Source organism: Phoca vitulina, unplaced genomic scaffold, assembly GCF_004348235.1.
Source record: "Phoca vitulina isolate PV1807 unplaced genomic scaffold, GSC_HSeal_1.0 scaffold16, whole genome shotgun sequence".
Taxonomy (NCBI): Eukaryota; Metazoa; Chordata; class Mammalia; order Carnivora; family Phocidae; genus Phoca; species Phoca vitulina.
In genome coordinates, this window is record NW_022589719.1 from 36,215,700 (window position 1) to 36,231,764 (window position 16,065).

At 64.6% G+C, this 16,065-nt stretch overlaps 1 protein-coding gene across 2 annotated transcripts in view; it reads right to left on the bottom strand.

The window, feature by feature from the left end:
• Nucleotides 1–14,066, bottom strand: part of SLC22A18 (solute carrier family 22 member 18) — a 20,933-nt gene extending 6,867 nt beyond the window's left edge. The window contains exons 1-6 of one of the 2 annotated variants that reach the window (XM_032414857.1): nucleotides 13,905–14,066; nucleotides 11,818–12,115; nucleotides 8,981–9,078; nucleotides 8,076–8,236; nucleotides 7,648–7,780; nucleotides 67–185 (exon numbers count right to left, since the gene is read on the bottom strand). In XM_032414857.1, the coding sequence (XP_032270748.1) occupies nucleotides 67–185; nucleotides 7,648–7,780; nucleotides 8,076–8,236; nucleotides 8,981–9,078; nucleotides 11,818–11,961 (655 nt within the window). In that variant the 5' untranslated portion in view covers nucleotides 11,962–12,115; nucleotides 13,905–14,066. Of the gene's footprint in view, nucleotides 1–66; nucleotides 186–7,647; nucleotides 7,781–8,075; nucleotides 8,237–8,980; nucleotides 9,079–11,817; nucleotides 12,116–13,904 lie in introns of those variants that run through there. The other variant, XM_032414858.1, reaches the window with a different exon arrangement.
• Nucleotides 14,067–16,065: the final 1,999 nt, after the last annotated feature.

Here is a 16,065-nt window from a genome sequence, read left to right on the forward strand (position 1 = left end):
TGGGGCTCACCTGGTGGGGCTCACCTGGAGGGGTGTACCTGGAGGGGCATACCTGGCGGGGCTTACCTGGAGGGGCAGCCTGGGCATGGGTGCTAACTCCTTTAGTGCTGATGGGGATGCAGGTGAAGCTGAGGACGGCTGCCACGAGATTGGCCACAAGAGCCACGGCGGCTGGACATCGAAGCCTGGAGGTGAGAGTAATGGTCACACAGGACTTGGGTCCCTAGGTGTGGGATCTCCCCACGGGCCCCTTTAGCCACGCTTACTTAGGTCTCGACCGCTGAGAACAGCTCAAACCCCACCAGCCACATCCCCACAGCCTGTGACCTGGGGGTCATTAGGTGATGGGATGAAGGAGCGGATGAAGCTGTCACCATGCCCGACGCTCACGCTGCAGCCGCAGCCTCTGGCATCCACGGCACGTGGGTCCCGGGTCTCCGAGGGGGGGCAGTGGTGGGAGCCGCAAGCTGAGCCCTGGAGGGCTGGGGCGGAGTCTCCCAGGGATGGTCGGCTCCCAGACTGCCGAGGGGTGGGAAGGCCCCCAGAGGACGGGCCTGGTGCATGTGCGTGCGTGTGTGTGTGCACACGTGCGTGTGTGTGTGCGTGCACCCGCTGCTCCCAGCCAGGGCAGGGGCGGCCCACATCTGGGGACTCAGGACTCAGCTCTAGGCCGGGTCTTCCCACATGGAGGAGCCCCCTGCACAGCCCTGGCAGAAGTGGGCCGGCCACGGGTCCTGCCCATTTGACAGAGGTGCAAACTGAGGTTCCCAGAAGCAGGGTCCTGTCCCCAGATCAGTCCTCGTCCCTCTGTTGGGACTGGAGGGACCTCCTGGGGGGGGGGGACGGCTCGGCGGTGCCTTTGGGTGCCACGTATCTGGCCCTTTGGGCTGATGGGGAACTACATGCCAGGCGGCCTGGGGCCGGGGCACCAGGAGGCCAAGGGGCAGGGGTGCAGGGGGCCTGGGTTTGCCTCCTGGCTCCACCACGGGACCCCCACTCAGCCTTGTGAGGCCTCTGTCCCTTCCTGCTCCGTAGGCCTCAGGAGCCCCCAGCCACCACGCCCCCTCTTCCTGCAGGGTGGGCACGCTGGGCTTGGGGGGGGCTTCGGACGCCACGCTCAGGACGCCACCAGGGACCCAGACTCAGGCGGGCCCTTCAGCTTTGGCATCTGAGAACATCCGTCCCCGCCGTGAGTCACTGCACGGAAACTCAGCCCCTGACCCCCTGGAAGGGCAGGCGGCCAGGCCGGCCGTGTCACCTGACAACATGGGCCCTTCCGACCGTTACCATTTCTCCTGGAGGCCAGCCGGGCACCCTCCTGGGGGTGGAGGGGGGACACAAGAAGGAATGGAAACTTCGTACCGAGCCAGGCCCCGCTCTGACTTTCCAGGCTGGCACGGGGCCGCAAAGCCCTTCCCGTCAGCCGCAGAGGAAACTCCTATACATCCTGCAAGAGCCTTTCTCCGAGAGCCCCTGGCACTCCGCCCCTGGCACTGCGTCCTCTGAGAGGGCCCGCTCCGTCCGATGGCCAGTACCTGGCCTTGAGGACAAGAGGGCCTGGGGGGCACCCTGCGCCAAGACCCCAGGGAACACCAGACCGTGGGACACACGTGTGAGCTGTTTGCAGGCACACGTCCTGACCCCAACCTCACCAGAGCCCCCAGATCTGCCCTGCTCGGGGCCTCAGGGCACAGACGCAAGGTGCCTTGGCCCTCCGCGGGGTGCCAAGAACACACTTCCCCTGCCCCTCCCCCGCACAGCTCACGTATGTGCACACGCACGCACGCACACGAGGGGCGCACACAGAGCTCCTGTGGGAGACACAGGTAGGAGAGGCCTTGTTCCACATGGGGCCAGGGGGCCAGTGGGGTCAGCCCCCCGTATCTCCGGCCAGGCCCTGCCCAGGCTCACACAGGTGGTCGCTGTAGAGCTGACAGTTGCTGGCCCTCCCCTCCCCTCCCCCACTGGCCCATCTCTGGCCGCCCCCGCCGACCCCCACTGCCCGCGATGGTGGATATTCGGGCTTCCTGGCCACCAGGCTCCCAAACAAACGGGCATTTCCACGGACCCACAGGTCAGAGGCTCAGAGGCCTGCGCTCAGTCCCCTGCGGAGGACCGAGGCCGGCCCAGGCTGGAGCCCCCTCCTCGGGCTGGCAGGGACTGATCTGTGACGCGGGCAGGGACACCCGGCCAGAGAGAAGGGCCCTTTCTTCAGGACTCGCGCGTCACTGCTTGGGGCCTGGCGGGCAGGGACAGAACCTGCTTTCTTCGCCAGATGCCCCGGAAATTCGTAGGAGCAGAGGCGGCCACTTAGATGGCTATTTCGGGAGGCTGGTGACAAGCGAGGGCCGGGTGGTGGCAATGAGCCAGGCCCCTTCTTGTGGCATCTCACCCACCCCTTGCGTGAAGGCTGGTAAACCGAAGGGAGCATGGGGACCCTGGGGGACCCGGTGGGGGGTGGGGGACCGCAGCTTCCCAGGGGACATGGGGGGTGTCCTTCCACCCTCACACCCCCTCCAACTTCCCCAGGACAAATGCCAGAGGGGTGAGCAGAAGGCAAGGGAACGGCGGGCCAGCTCAGCCCCTCCGCCCCCCGCCCCTGCACGGAGGGCCGTCTCCTCGGCCTGGGTGCTCTCTGGCTCGGTGCCCCCACCGGGCACTGCTCTGTCCTCCAGGACACAGCTCGGCGCCCCTCCCCAGGGACCTTCGGGTCAGTGCGCCCCTGAGCACGGGGCAGAGTCAGCTCCCCCGCCACTCGGGGCCTCCCGCCTCCTTTGTGCGGGACCCCGTGGGATGGCCGTGCCCTGTTGCTGTTGGCTCTTTGGAGCTGAGCTACAAATTGAGTGTCGACCACGACGGCAGGCAGGCAACGTCCAGCGTGTCTTTGTCCACCCACCCCTTTTGTTTTTGGTTGAATGGACGGACAGGAGGCCGGAGGGATGGAGGCCACGAAGGGGCTCTGGGCAAGACTCCGGGCACCCGAGTCTCTTTGTCCTTTTGCCCTTCTCTGCAGCGACCTTGCTGGGTGACCTCCTCTCCTTAGATGCAAATGAGGGCCGGACTCCCTGGGGGCCAGCCTCCCGGACACCTTGTCCCCACCCCCAACGGCTGCACGGGTTCCCAGGGGGCTGGTCACGGCTGGTCACCGGCGCTGGTCGATCGGTCCGGGCCGCAGATGGCCGGCCTTGCCTCCTCAGCTCGAGGGCCCGCCATTTGCCAATGAGACATTGTCAGGAAGGAGGTGGGCTGGGCCGTCTGCCCACCCTGCCTGCCCACCCTGTGCTTTTGTCCCCTCTACCGACCCGGTCCGACCACAAGGTGACAGTACTCATGAAACCAGCCAGGGCTGCCCTCGCCCTGCTCTGAGGCTCCCCTGGCCCTGGGGGGCTCAGGGCCTCCTGGGTGGCACACCCCTCTCCCATCCAACCTGGAGGACAGGCTGCGGTCAGCTGGGACCCAGCTTCACGTGACACCTGGCTGCAAAAGTCACCAGACTCACTGGATGTCAGCCTGGGGCCTGGGGTGCAGAAGTCACCCAGCGCTGCCGAATCAACAATATCTGAAAACAGAAGTCCTGTGGGGCCGCTCCAGATTCAGCCTCCCTCTGCCTTCCAGGTGCCAGAAAAAAAGCTGAGAAGCCTCGTCTAGCCTGACCCTTTCCAGCCCTCCGCATTCCCTGAGCGCCTGATCCCTCCATTTCCAACCACACAGGCCTCCAAGCACGCCCCGAGTTCCTTCCTGCCCCAGGGCCTTTGCACAGGCTTTCTCTCTGCCTGGAACACTGTCCATCGCAGCCCACCTTCAACAGCTGACTTCTCCCTCGCCTCTCAGGTCTAAGCTGAGCTTACTCTCAGCCAGCGGGGCCCTGTCTGTGCACTTCCCTGTGCCCGGGACACCCAGGGTCCTTCTGCCGGGTCCCGTGGTGGGGAGAGCCTCGGTGAGCCATCGTGAGCACCGAGGGGAGCAGGCCGCCTGGCTGACCCACGAGTCCCTCCTGTCTCCGTCATTCAGGGCAGCCCAAGTGTTTACTCATTAACTTCCAGAGGAAGCAGGGGTGTCACCCTGTCACTGGGGTGGAAACCCTCTGCCAGCAGGATAAGGCCTTCCCCTTCCCCGGCCAGACCGGAGGCTGAGATAAAATCCCAAGTCCTCAGGGAGATAAGGGGTGTCGTAAATTCCCTCTGAGTCACCGAGGGCCCACCGGGCAAAGCTCACGCCGCCAGAGCAGAGCCACTCACCGGCCAGCCAGTGCCCAGGAGGGCTGCCGGTGACACTGACGCATCGGGTGGCCTGACCTCCAGGGTCTGTAGCTGCAGGCTGCCCTGCCCGGTGCAAATCCTCCCCAGCCTCCGTGAACTGCTATCCTCGTGGGCATCTGCCCAAATCCCGAGCCCTTGCAGGGGACCGAGCCCCCGCTGTACCCGAGACTGTGAGTACAACAGCCCGTCCGCACTCAGCGAGTGGGGGGCCTGCCCGCACTAAGTCCAAAGTCAGGCCTGGGGCTCCCCCCTTTCCAGGAATCCCTGGACCCGCTCCCCTGGGACCTGACTCAGGGCCATGAGTCACAGAGCGCCGCCCCCCCAGGCCCTGAGTGGGGAGCCAGGCCTCCCAGCTGGAGCTCCGGGCTGAGCCCAAACCAGTTAAACCAGTGCCCTTCCCACACCCTGAGGCTGCCAAGGCCACTTCCTCTCTCCGCCCCCTGCTCCCCGGAGGTGGGAGGCATGGCTGAGGCCTTTCGGGGGAGGGGTCACAGGAGGTGGGTTGGGCAGGAAGGTGGCGGCCAGGGAGCCCTCACAATGTGCCTTGGTTTCCATCGAGGAAAGGGAAGGAAGGCGCGAGGTGGCCCTTGCCCCAGGAGGACCGGGAGACAGGGCATTGGCCCTTGCCTTGGGGCACTGGGGTCCTGGAGCCCACTTCCCCTGGGCCTTGGACGGGGAACCTGGAGCTCCATGGGGGAGACTCACTCTCCTGGGGACCTCAGTTTTCCCACCCATCAAAGGAAATACACAGGCTATCAAGCACCTTATATCTTGGGATGAAAGAAGGCAGGGAAGAGAACGGATTGTTCTGGAAGGTAAGGGCAGGGGTGCAGGCAATCTTGGGGGCTGCTCGGGGAAGAGGGCAGTGAGTGGTGTCTTCTGGGCCAGCAGCTGGGATGGAGGGAAAGGAAAGTGATGGCAACAGCGGACATGGGTGGGGCTGGCGGAGGAAGGTTCTGGACAGCCCGCACACCTCGGAGCCGTGCAGGTGGGCCCAGTTCACAGGTGAGAGCACCTGTCCAGGTGACCGTAGGTGCCCCGCAGCCCCTGGGCTGTTGAGAGTCCAGGTGGGTGGGGCAGCATGGGGGGGCTCCTCCCTGCCCCGCCTCTCCCTCTCCTGTCCCCTCTTCGCACCCTGGCCCCCACTTACACGCTCCCAACCCTCTTTCTGTCCTTCCTGGGGAGACTGAGGCCCTCTTTCTCTTGCTCCCACCACCCCAGCGGCTCACGTGCAGGCAGAACCCGCGGTCACTGCCACCCTGTCAGTGCGGCGGGGCCCTCCCTGCCGTGACCCACGAGCCCCGTGGCTTCTGGAATGTTCTCCTGGATCTCCTTCCCTTCATGTCCTCACTGTGCCACCTCCTTAACCCCCGCTTCTAATATGAAGTGCCAGGTTGGGGCTCAGGGCTTGGGGCTCGACCTGAACCAGGTCCTAGGGCTTAAAAACCACCCAGGTGAGGACACACCCCCTCTCCATCCATAGCTGCCTTGACTGCTTACTGGGCACCAGGGTCAGCCCAATGGAGACCCAAGTCCCACTGGCCCCAAGGATTGCTCAGATCTCAGCAAGGTTCATGGCTCGCTCAGGGCGAGGTCCAGAGTCCAGGCACGGCCCTGGGCTCGCACCCGCAACCCACCCGTCGGCAAAACCAAGGCCGACCCTGCCCTCTGCCCTCTCCCCCCACTGCCACCGCCGGTCCAGCTGCGCCCCTCTTCCGCCTGGACTGGTACAAGAGCCACCTCACTGGTCTCCTCACAGTGGCCCTCGCTCCCACGTTCTCCACACATTAGCCAGGTCACACCCCGTTCCTGCTCACACCTGCCCAGGGCTCCATGGCCTGGCCCCCCTGCGCACCTCCCCTCCATCCCCTCCCCGCTCCCCCACTCCAGCCACACCGGCCTCCTCGGTCCCCCAACCTCAGGGCCTTTGCATTTGCTGGGTCTTTGCTTTCCCAGTCGTCCTCCTGCCTCCCCACTCACCTCCTTCGGGTGAGGCCCTGGTGACCACCTGTCCATCTGCCCTCAATCCCACTGTATTACTTTTCACCCCATGCGGCTCATCCCGACATAATAGAAATACATATCATTTTCACTTTATCCGAGGACTTGGCCTGTCCTATTGGCCACCGTATCCCAGAGCCTGGAATCGAGGGCACTTAGTAGCTGTTCAATAAATACCGGTGAGGAAACAGACAAATGGAGCCCCGCCTTTCCCACTCCAGCCTCCTGCCTGAGGAGCTCGGTAGACACAGACATCCACAAGCCAGGCTCTGATGAAAATACTGCAGGTGGGGGGGTGGGGACAAGGACCTCCCTCCACACTGGGAGCTGGTATAACAAGGCCACCCTCCCTCCTGTTCCCCAGTCCCTGGGGATCATCCATCACCCGGTCGCTTCTACTGCTGCTGGGGTCTGTCGCACAGGGTCATTCAAGCTCAGGAGGCCTGGCAGGGTCAACCGAGGTACCCGCGTGCGCGTGCATGTACGAGTGTGTGCACGCGCGTGAGTCACACGCCAGACTGACTCCTCCCCTGAGTGGAGTCCCAGGGCAGCTCCCAGGCTTGCACAGGGACGTTGGGTCACCAGCTGGCACAGGGCCTCCACCCACAGCTGGGCACCCACCTTCCAGACCGACAGCAAAGACTTGGGTTTGAATGAAGGCAAGGGGCAAGGTCCGCTCCTATGAAAGAAGCCGATTTTGAGTGGGTGTTGGGGCCCTGGGAGAGGAGAGGAGGAACAGGGTGGGGCGCTGGTCGCCCAGCAGCGGAAACGAGGTGCCCCTCCCTAGCCCGGCGGGGCCTCTCCAGGGCTAGGTGTCTCTGGGTCCAAGGTTATGCTCTTCTCCCAGGCCGCACGCTGGGGCCGCTGGTACAGATGGTTCTGTGGTTACCGAACCCCCAGGGTCCCCAGCCCAGGGCCACATGGTGCCCATGGGTCATGCCGGCACCCCGCCTCCAGGGCCTGCCTCGGGTTTCTCTAGGTCCAGCCTGATATCGATGGGACCCCTGACGGCCGCGCGTGCCCCTAGCTGGGACCTCCTGGGGCCAAGGCACGGGGCGGGGGGGCCTGCGCCCGCTCTTGTCCTGGAGCGCACCCTGCGGGGCTGCGGCGCGTGCGGAAGGTGCCAGGTGGCTGCCGCGGGGTGGGGTGGGGGCCTGCAGACGTGCTCCTGCTCCGGCCCCGCCCACGGCCAGCCACGCCCACCACTAGCCCCGCCCACAGCGTGGGGCCGGACGGATCTTCCTTCACCTGACCCAAGCTGCTCAACGAGCAGATGGAGAAACCGAGGCCCGACTTCAGCCTTCCTGACCAGCACCCCCACCCTGCCTCCCGGCCCCCGCCACCAGCCCCCCCCCCCCGGGGCCGGGTTCCCGCCTCTGCCACTCACCCGCACGCGGCGCTCAGGGTCCCGCCGAGCAGCGAGCCGAAGATCATGCCGACCCCGAAGCACAGGCCCAGCCGGCCCAGGGCCGCCGGCCGCTCCTCGAGCGCAGACAGGTCGGTGATGACCATCTGAGCGGCTGGGGGCGGAGCGGGGGGCTGAGCGGGACGGCCCCCTTGCGGAGCACCTTGCGGCCCAGGCCACGCCCCCACCCGCCCCTCCCCCACTTGCTCCCCAGGCCACGTTCCCGTGTCACACACCCCCCACCCCAGTCCTGCTCTCGGGCCCAAACTGGCACCCAGAGGGTGACCATCCCACCCTCTGGCTCTGGCCACCCCCACCTCCCTCAGGTCGTGCCCTGGGCCCAGGCTCCCCCAACGTGCCCCCCCCCTTGTCCTCCTGCAGGGGCCCTACCTGGCCCTACCTGGCCCTACCTGGCAGCCCGTGCATGAGTGCCGCAGGCAAGGGCGAGACATAGAGCAAGGCCACGCCGGGCAGGGCCGGGCTGCAGGCGGCCGCCAGGATCAGGTAGAAGGCGGAGGACGCCAGGAAGCTGAGCGTGAACGCGGCCCTTGCCCCGCGCTGGTCGGCAAACCTGGGGGGCCCCAAGCTGTGAGCCCCACGGATACCAGGCAGGGTCCTCTCTCCTCTGCCCCTGACACCCACCCCGTGGGGCTGCCGGGTTGCTAGGCCACAGGGATCCCCTCATGGCCGACGAGGGAGGCCTGGGTGCGGGATGGTCGGGGCGAGGGCCCCTCTGGGGGTCTCAGCTTCCCCGTGCTTCCACTGCGGCAGCTTGCAGCGACCTGCGGGGGGTCTGACCGAGCGGGGCATCCGCACTCCCTTCGAGAATACCTTGTGGGGTCCCAATGGAGCACGGGTCTATGAGTAGTACAGTAAGTGTCTCCCAGGGGCACCTGGGGGGCTCAGTCCCGCAAGCGGCTCAGGCCATGATCTTCGGATCCCCGGGATCTAGCCCTGGGTCAGGCTCCCTGCTCAGTGGGGAGCCTGCCTCTCCCTCTGCCCCTCCCCCTGCTTGCCTGTGCTCTTTCTTTAAACAAATAAATAAATAAAATCTTAAAAACAAAAAAAGTGTCTCCCAGGCTCCAGCCCTTTCTCCACCCACCCCCAAGTAGCCCCAGGAAACCCCCCCAGAGCCCCTGCTGTCTGACTTTCCTGTCTCTGGAGCCCCTTTTCTGCGCAGTTACCCTAAAGATCCTGCCACGTTGATCTGGCCTCCTCAGGGTTTGCGGGAGGATGTCTGCTGCCCTGTCCCTGAGCCCAGTGCCCCCGCCTGAGCCCAGTGCCTCCCCCACTGAACATCCCTGCCCCCTGGTACCTGCCAAACACTGGCCCGCCCAGCAGCTGAAGCACGCCAAAGGCCGTCTGCAGGTAGCCGAAGGCCACAGAATCCAGGCCCAGCCGCCGGGTCAGGTACTGCAAACACAGGAGGGGCCCACGGGAAGGGTCAGGGAGTCCGGGGTGTGCAGTGGGTCGGGAGTGGGAGAGGTAGCCCTGAACTGGGGGGAAGGGAAGCCCTCTGACCACGCTGTGGTGTGCCCGGGAGGGGCCCTCAGGCCTGGAGCTCGGCTACTTATAGCAAGGAGCCCATTGGGGCCTCTGGGACAAGCTTCACCGGGCCCAGTGGTCAGGGACGGCGGCTGCCGGCCCTCCTTCCCCTCTGCAGGGCACACCTCGCCCATTCAAGCTGCCTGGTGGACTGTAGCATCTTCCAGGCCAGCAAGAGATGGTCCCCAAATGCCCTGATGACCTCCAGAAGGTGGCCCATTTCCCAGCAGGACCCATGCCTGCTCTTGGGGGCTCCCAGCCTCTGCAGGTGCCACCCTGGGGAAGGTAAAGGCCGTGACGAATGTCTCTCCAGAGAACGGGAGGAGTCCTGGGGACCCCAGATTAGCCCGCTCTAATCCTCTGACTTCAATATCCCCCACCCTGGCCTCTGAGTTCCTGGCCCCTCCCTCCAGTGATTCCCCCCTGTAATGGGTTGAATTGGGTCCCCCCCACAAAATCCTAATGCTCAGTATTCGGAATGTGACCTTATTTGGAGATAGAGTCTTTACCGAGGGAACCGAGTTCAAGGAAGGTCATCAGGGTGGGTTTGGTGTCTTTATACAGAGGGGAATTTCGGACACGGCCCCACGCAGCAGGACAGCCGTGTCAGCGGACAGTTGGGGCAGACACTGGAATATGTGGTGCCTGGGACGAGCAGAAGCTGGAAGAGGCAGGAAGGACCGTCCCCTGCGGGCTTCAGGGGGAGGCCTGAGACCCCGGGATTCGGACTTGTGGCCTCCAGTCTGTAAGAAGCAAACTTCTGTGGCTCTAAGCCGCCCGAGTTTGGTGCTTTTTCATGGCAACCCCAGGAAACAACTACGCCTCATGCCCGACCCCACACCCTGTACTCTCCCTAAGCTCAGTCAAGGGCATCCCTCCCGCCTGCCTTCTTTCTCACCTGCACACCCCCTTCCCCAGGGCAGCTGCAATCCCAGGGCACTGGGCAATCTCCCCTCCTCCTGGCATGAGGTGGGGCAGGGGGCTGGGGGCGCTGAGCCCCACTGGAGAAGCCTGAAGCCCTGCTGTCTGGTCTCTCCTGCTGGCGCACTTGACTGGACGATCATCGCACGTTCCCCTAATGAGTCCACGCTCTCCCCGCCCACTGTACCCCACCTTCTCCTCGCACTCAAACCTGCCTCATCCTCCCCTCCCACCCCAAAGACCTCTGCTCCATGGCTGATGCCTCCGCCCTTGCAAGGGTTCAGGTGCAAATCCTCAGAGTCGTCCCTGACCACTCCTCTTGTACAGTCACATCCAATCCATCGGCAACTCTTGGGCTCAACCTTCACCACAGACCTCAAAGCCAGCGGCTTCCTGCCTTCCCCATGGCCAGCACCCTCCTGGAGTCCTCGCAGCCTTTCTGGGGCCTTACCTCCTTCTCCTCTCTGCTCACTCCTCTCTAGCTGCACTGTTCTCACTACTGCCCCAGGGCCTTTGCACCAGCCAGGCTTGCTCTTTTTCCTTTAAGCTTGCCTTCTGGGGGAGGCTTTCCTGCCCCCGTCGGTGGGCACTCCCAGCCCCTGCAGCACGCCTTCTCTCACACATGGCACGGTCTAAGGACTGTGTGCTCCGAGCCTGCTGTATTCCAGGTTCTGAGAACAGGATGCACGTAATAGGTGCTCGGTGAGCATTTGCAGAACAGTATGTTCCACACGTGCTCTGCCTTCAGCCATTCACTCATCACTCCCTGCACCGACCCTCCCAGGGAGGGACGTTGTGACCCATTTCACGATGGGATGGCGAGGTGTCTGCCCAGCCCCCTGGCTGCTAAGGAAGGGAGTCAGCGGCCCCTCGCACCCGGATCCCCCGGCATGGACTGCTCATGACAATCCCCTGGGGAACTTTAAAAAGTGGCCGGCTGCTGTGCCATGGCCCCACCCAGACCAGACGGGAAAGGCCCTCTGGGACCTCCACAGCCAGGCCAGCTCCACGGGGGTCTGCTGAAGGAACCGGCAGGAGGGCAAAGGCGGGCTCTGCGGACAGCAGGTGGGCGGGCACCGAGCGCTGACCATGGCCGCTTAGCCAACGGCCTATCACCGGGCAGAGTTCCAGCCCAGGGGAGGCAGCGGGGAGGAGATGGGGCCAGCCCCGCCCTCACGGGGAGACAGAAATAATTTAATATCATGGAACAGGGTGTGGGGCATGCCAACCTGCAGGAGGACTGACCCAGCGGGACCTGGATGGAGGGGAAGAGGTTCTAGGGTCTGGGCAGGTGTTGGGAGGGAGGGCTCCCTGTGGAAGAGGCCCAAGCAGAGGCCTGAGCGCAGGAAGGACAGGAGCCGAGCAGGTGTCGGGGCGGTGGATCAATAGGGCAACGGTCCTGGTGGGGTGGAAGGGACGGAGCCAGGCCAGCCAGGGGGAGGGGCACTGCCACCAGAAGGGCTGCGTCGCAGTGGAGGTGGCTCCCTACGGCCCCTCCCCGGGGCTGCCGTGCACCAGAGCGTAGAAAGTGCTGATGGAGGGCCCAGAAGGCACAGTCCCCGGGTTCCCCGATGAGGGGCCTGGGCAGCCCTGGGCCCCCACCCCTGGCCCCTGCCATTGCACGATGGAAGAAGAGAGGGACAGTGGGGCATGCGGGCGGCTGGCCATCCGGGGGAGGGTACTCACCGGCATGATGGAGAACCGCATGAAGAGGCAGGTGAGCTCCAGGGCAACCAGCAGGTAGGTGAGTAGGATGAGTCGGGGATGGCCCAGCGTGCCCATCTTGCCGGAGTGCTGACCCTGGCCCCCAGGGGCTCCGGCTCCCCGCATCCCAGACAGGTGTGGCAGGAGAGCCTGGACGGATCCAAGCAGGAGGCCGGCACAGCGGGCAGGGGGCAAAAGTCGTGTTGTGCTGGGCGAGGGTGCTGAGTCATGGGGCAGGAAGCGGGCAGTGCCTGGCCCGGCCTGTCGTCGAAGAGAGGGCCTGTGGGAGAGGCCAGAGCTGCAGGACCCCCAGCTGGGCTTCCAGCCACCTGCTACGTGACCTTAGGCCACTCTCGCCCTCGGAGAACGTGGCAGGCGGCCCTTCCCGTCCGCCAGCGACAGCTCTGGGTCTGTGGGCACACAGCTCCTGGGGAACGTGACACAGAGACGTGCCCCCTAGTGTGGGCCAGGCTCCGTTCCCCCTGTGCCTTACACAGGGAGGCACCAGCACCCCATTTTAAGAGGGAAGCCCCGTTTTAGAGGCCCAGATGGTTGCTGACTGCAGTTCAGGTAGGTGTCTCCGGCATGTGTGGGGCTTATGTATTTTGGGTCCCGGTTATTGGAAGGGGGGCTCCTTAGGCCCATAGCGTGCCCCCCACCCCTATGGAGCAGCTTCTGGAGGAAGGCTTAACCCCCCTCGCCCAGTCCTCCAGCCAGAGCCCAAGGGGGCTTCGGAGTGGCCTGAGGGGGGCTGGGGGCCGAGGCTCAGCCTTCCAGGCCCCCCAGGGCAGGCAGCTCTGCCGCACCTCCGCTGCAGGGTCTTGTCTGTCCTCCAGCCTGCAACCGGCTCTGTGGACGCCTCCACAGAGTTTTACCAAATGAACGCTCCATTGTACACTTGAGCCCAGGGTGGCCTTCAGAGCCTGGGGTCCAAGGCTGGGGGTGGGGGTGGGTGACAGCAGGAGGAAACCCCGGCCGCTGCCTCTGGCACCCTCCTCATCCTGGTTCAGGGAGGCTGGGGGAGGCGGGTAGAGGCCGAGAGCCTCGGGTCAGGGGCACCTGGCTGGTGCTCAGAGGCTCCATGCTACAAGGGGTACGGTCAGGGACGCCCCCTCCAGAGTGAGCTCTGACACCTGCCTTGCCCTGGGGTGAGCCCTCCTGGGGTGAGCTCCGGCCTGGCCCTTCCGTTGCTGGGCCTGGGCACCCACGCTCTCTGGGGGGCCTGAGACTCAGCCTTCCTGGGGTGACCTGGGACACCGGCTTTCTTGGGTGATCTGGGACGCTGGCCCAACATGTCCTGGGAGGCTAGGCCCCCCTCACCCTGCAGCTTTTCTCCCAGGTTGGTGGCGGAGGCAGGGACTCTGACTTCTGGAAGGGGGCTGGTGTCTAGTCCACACATGGGGTGGGCAGAGTGGGGAGGTGGACAGGGCAGAGGGACTGGGGACGGGCTGGAAAGGATAGGAGGAGAGAGGGGTGGACGGAAGGAAGGGAGAGGGGAAAGGAAAAGGGCAGGGCTCAGTGTCTGGCCTGCCCCCTCCCTAAGGTCTGCACAGAGACCCAGACGAGGGGTAGGGGACAGGAGCATTTCTGGAAACAGCTCCGGGGTCTCTCCCCACCTCTCCCTACAGACCAGTGGATGCCAACTCCTCACTTCACACGGCTGCCACTCCGCCCGCCTTGGCCGGGGCCACCGGAGACCCACGGAACACAGGTACACCTGGCTTCGAGCGGTCCCTTGGTGGGACTGTGGGGGCTGGGGAACCGGAGTGCTCACAGCCACCCAGATCCCCTGCTGGCATCCTCGGGACACAATTCCCCCGACAGGGAACCAGACGCTGGTCCAGGACACTGCCGCTCCGCCTCCACAGGCCCAAATGTCAAAGTCAAAGTCCCCTCAGCCTGTGTGAACTCAGGGTACCAGGGGCCCGGCCAGGTGGAGCCCTCCCGCGTTGCCCAGGGACGGCCGGGAGGGTGGACCAAAGTTCGCATGGTAGGGGGCAGAGCCAGGGAGCCTGAGGCCTGCTGCTGAGGCCTCTCAGGGCAGGGGCTAGCGGGCCCCCACAACTCACCCCTCCTATGTTTGAGGAAGGCTCTGTCCGAACAGTGCAAATGGGGGACATGTGTTTGTACTGCAGGATGGTGTCCCCTGTCCTCTGCCAACCTCAGGAGTTGCGCTGAGAGCCCAGAACGGGGGCAGGTGGACCAGCAGGGGTTTCTTAGAAGAACCGCACGGAAAGGCTGACCTGTGGAAGAGGGGGGCCATGGTGTCTGAGATTCGGGACCCCTGGGAGGAGGATTGGAGTCCAGGTGGTTCTGGGCTCCGTGGGGGGCAGAGTGGGGGATGGGACTGTCCCCAGGAGGTTCCACACCCCCCAGGCCTGTGGGCTCCAGCTGGCCGCTTGCCATAGACCTGGCCAGGAGGTGGGGACATCATCTGGCCCCTTCTGGTTTCTCTGGGCAGGAGTTGGGGGGAAAAGAGGCAGGACAGGGAGCAGGGAGAGGGTCTCCAGTCTGCCCCAGGGCAGGTGGGGGAGGCGGAGGGCACGTGGGGTGGGCAAGAAGGAGCTGGTTACTCACCCCTGCCTTCCTCCTGCGTCCGGCAGGGCCTTTGGAGGGCTTGGAACTGGTTGGAGCAGAAGTAATCGGCTCTAGCCTGAGTATTTGTCATGAACAGCCTCCGTGTGGGCGGGGAGCTTCCTGGTCCTGAGAGTGTGGGAGATCTGCCCTACGGGCCACACGATGAGTGGAACCGGAACACTAGAATCCCTGACCTGCTCTTCCTTCCCCAGAGTAGCCAGCCCCGCTCACTTAGCCACTCAACACAGACTCAGCAGTTCCCCGGGGCCCGTTCCCAGCCCCGCGGCGACCCCAGCCCCCGCGGCCTCTCGCAGGGCAGGCTGACAACGCTGCAGGGGCAGGGCTGACCCAGGGCCACGGGAGGGATGGGGGGGGGTTAGGAGGTGATACCTCCGGGGAGTCTAAGGATAAGCGAAGACTGGCCAGGGCCAGGAAGGTACTTTGAAGGTGGAGGTGTTTTGAAAACCGAGAACCCTTGATGGGGTGGGGGCAAAGGTGCGTGGGGGGCAAGAGTTAATTCTGGAGAGGGGTGGTGAGGCCAGATCTCAGAGGGTCTCACCGGCCACACTAAGGCCCGGGGGAGCCCCAGAGGGCTGGGAGGGGGAGGCACAGGGGCAGATGTGCCCTGGGGAGGGACCCTCTGGCTCAGTGTGCTGGAGGGTGAGATCCATGTGAGTCTCCCAGAGCTGCCAGGACCCCGGGGCCTGCCCGGGCATCTGAACGGGGGACGGGCTGCGGAACAGGCAGCCTCGCTGACGCCGACTGGCTTTTGTTGAGCGCCGCTGCGTGCTGGGCTCCGTGCCAGGTGCTGGGGGTACTCAGCCCACGGGCGCGACTGCCCTGGTGTGGCTTGCACTGTAGTGAGCCTGAGAGTGCACGTGTGTTCATGCGTGTGTGCACGCATGCACGTGTGTACGTGCATATACGTGTGTGCGTACACACGTGTGTAGGCATGTGCACATATGTGTTTGTACATGCACGTGTGTGCACGTGTGCACATACACATGTGTGTAGGCATGCATGTGCATGTGTGGGTGTGTGCGTGTACGTGTGAGGGGACAGATAATACCCAGTACGTGCGGTAGGTGAATTATACACTGATGGTGAGCGTGTGGGTTGTGCTCTGCGCAGTGCAGCCCCTGCAGAGTTCTGGGCTTTCCTTATGTTCTTCTGGAAGGAGCCTCTGGCTGATGGGACCGACAGGCATGGGCCCGCACAGGGAGGCTTCTGCAGTCCCAGTAGGGTGAGGTGGCAGCGGAGGTGGGGGGTGGGATTCCACACACCCTGGGAGGGAAGAGTTGGACAGGGTGTCCTGATGGACGGGGCATGGCCGGGAGAGCACCTGCGGTATGGGCTGCCCTTCGCGGGGAGGTGGGGGCTTCTGGAGGGAGAACATGCTGGAGCTCAATGCTCAGGTGGGCGGAGATGGGGGTCAGCACACAGGTGTAGGAAGGTGTGGTTTGGGGCTGTGGTCTGAGCTGGAGGTTTGAAGTAGGGCACCATCCTCAGCGAGATGAGCGCCTTTGTGGGTCGACAAGGGGTCGACGGTGCTTGTTACTTTCATTATTCCCCGAGGCCCACCTCAAATGTTACCTCTTCAGGGATGCCCACAGGGTTTTGGCCAGGCCCCGGGCAGGACCAGGCCCCAGACAG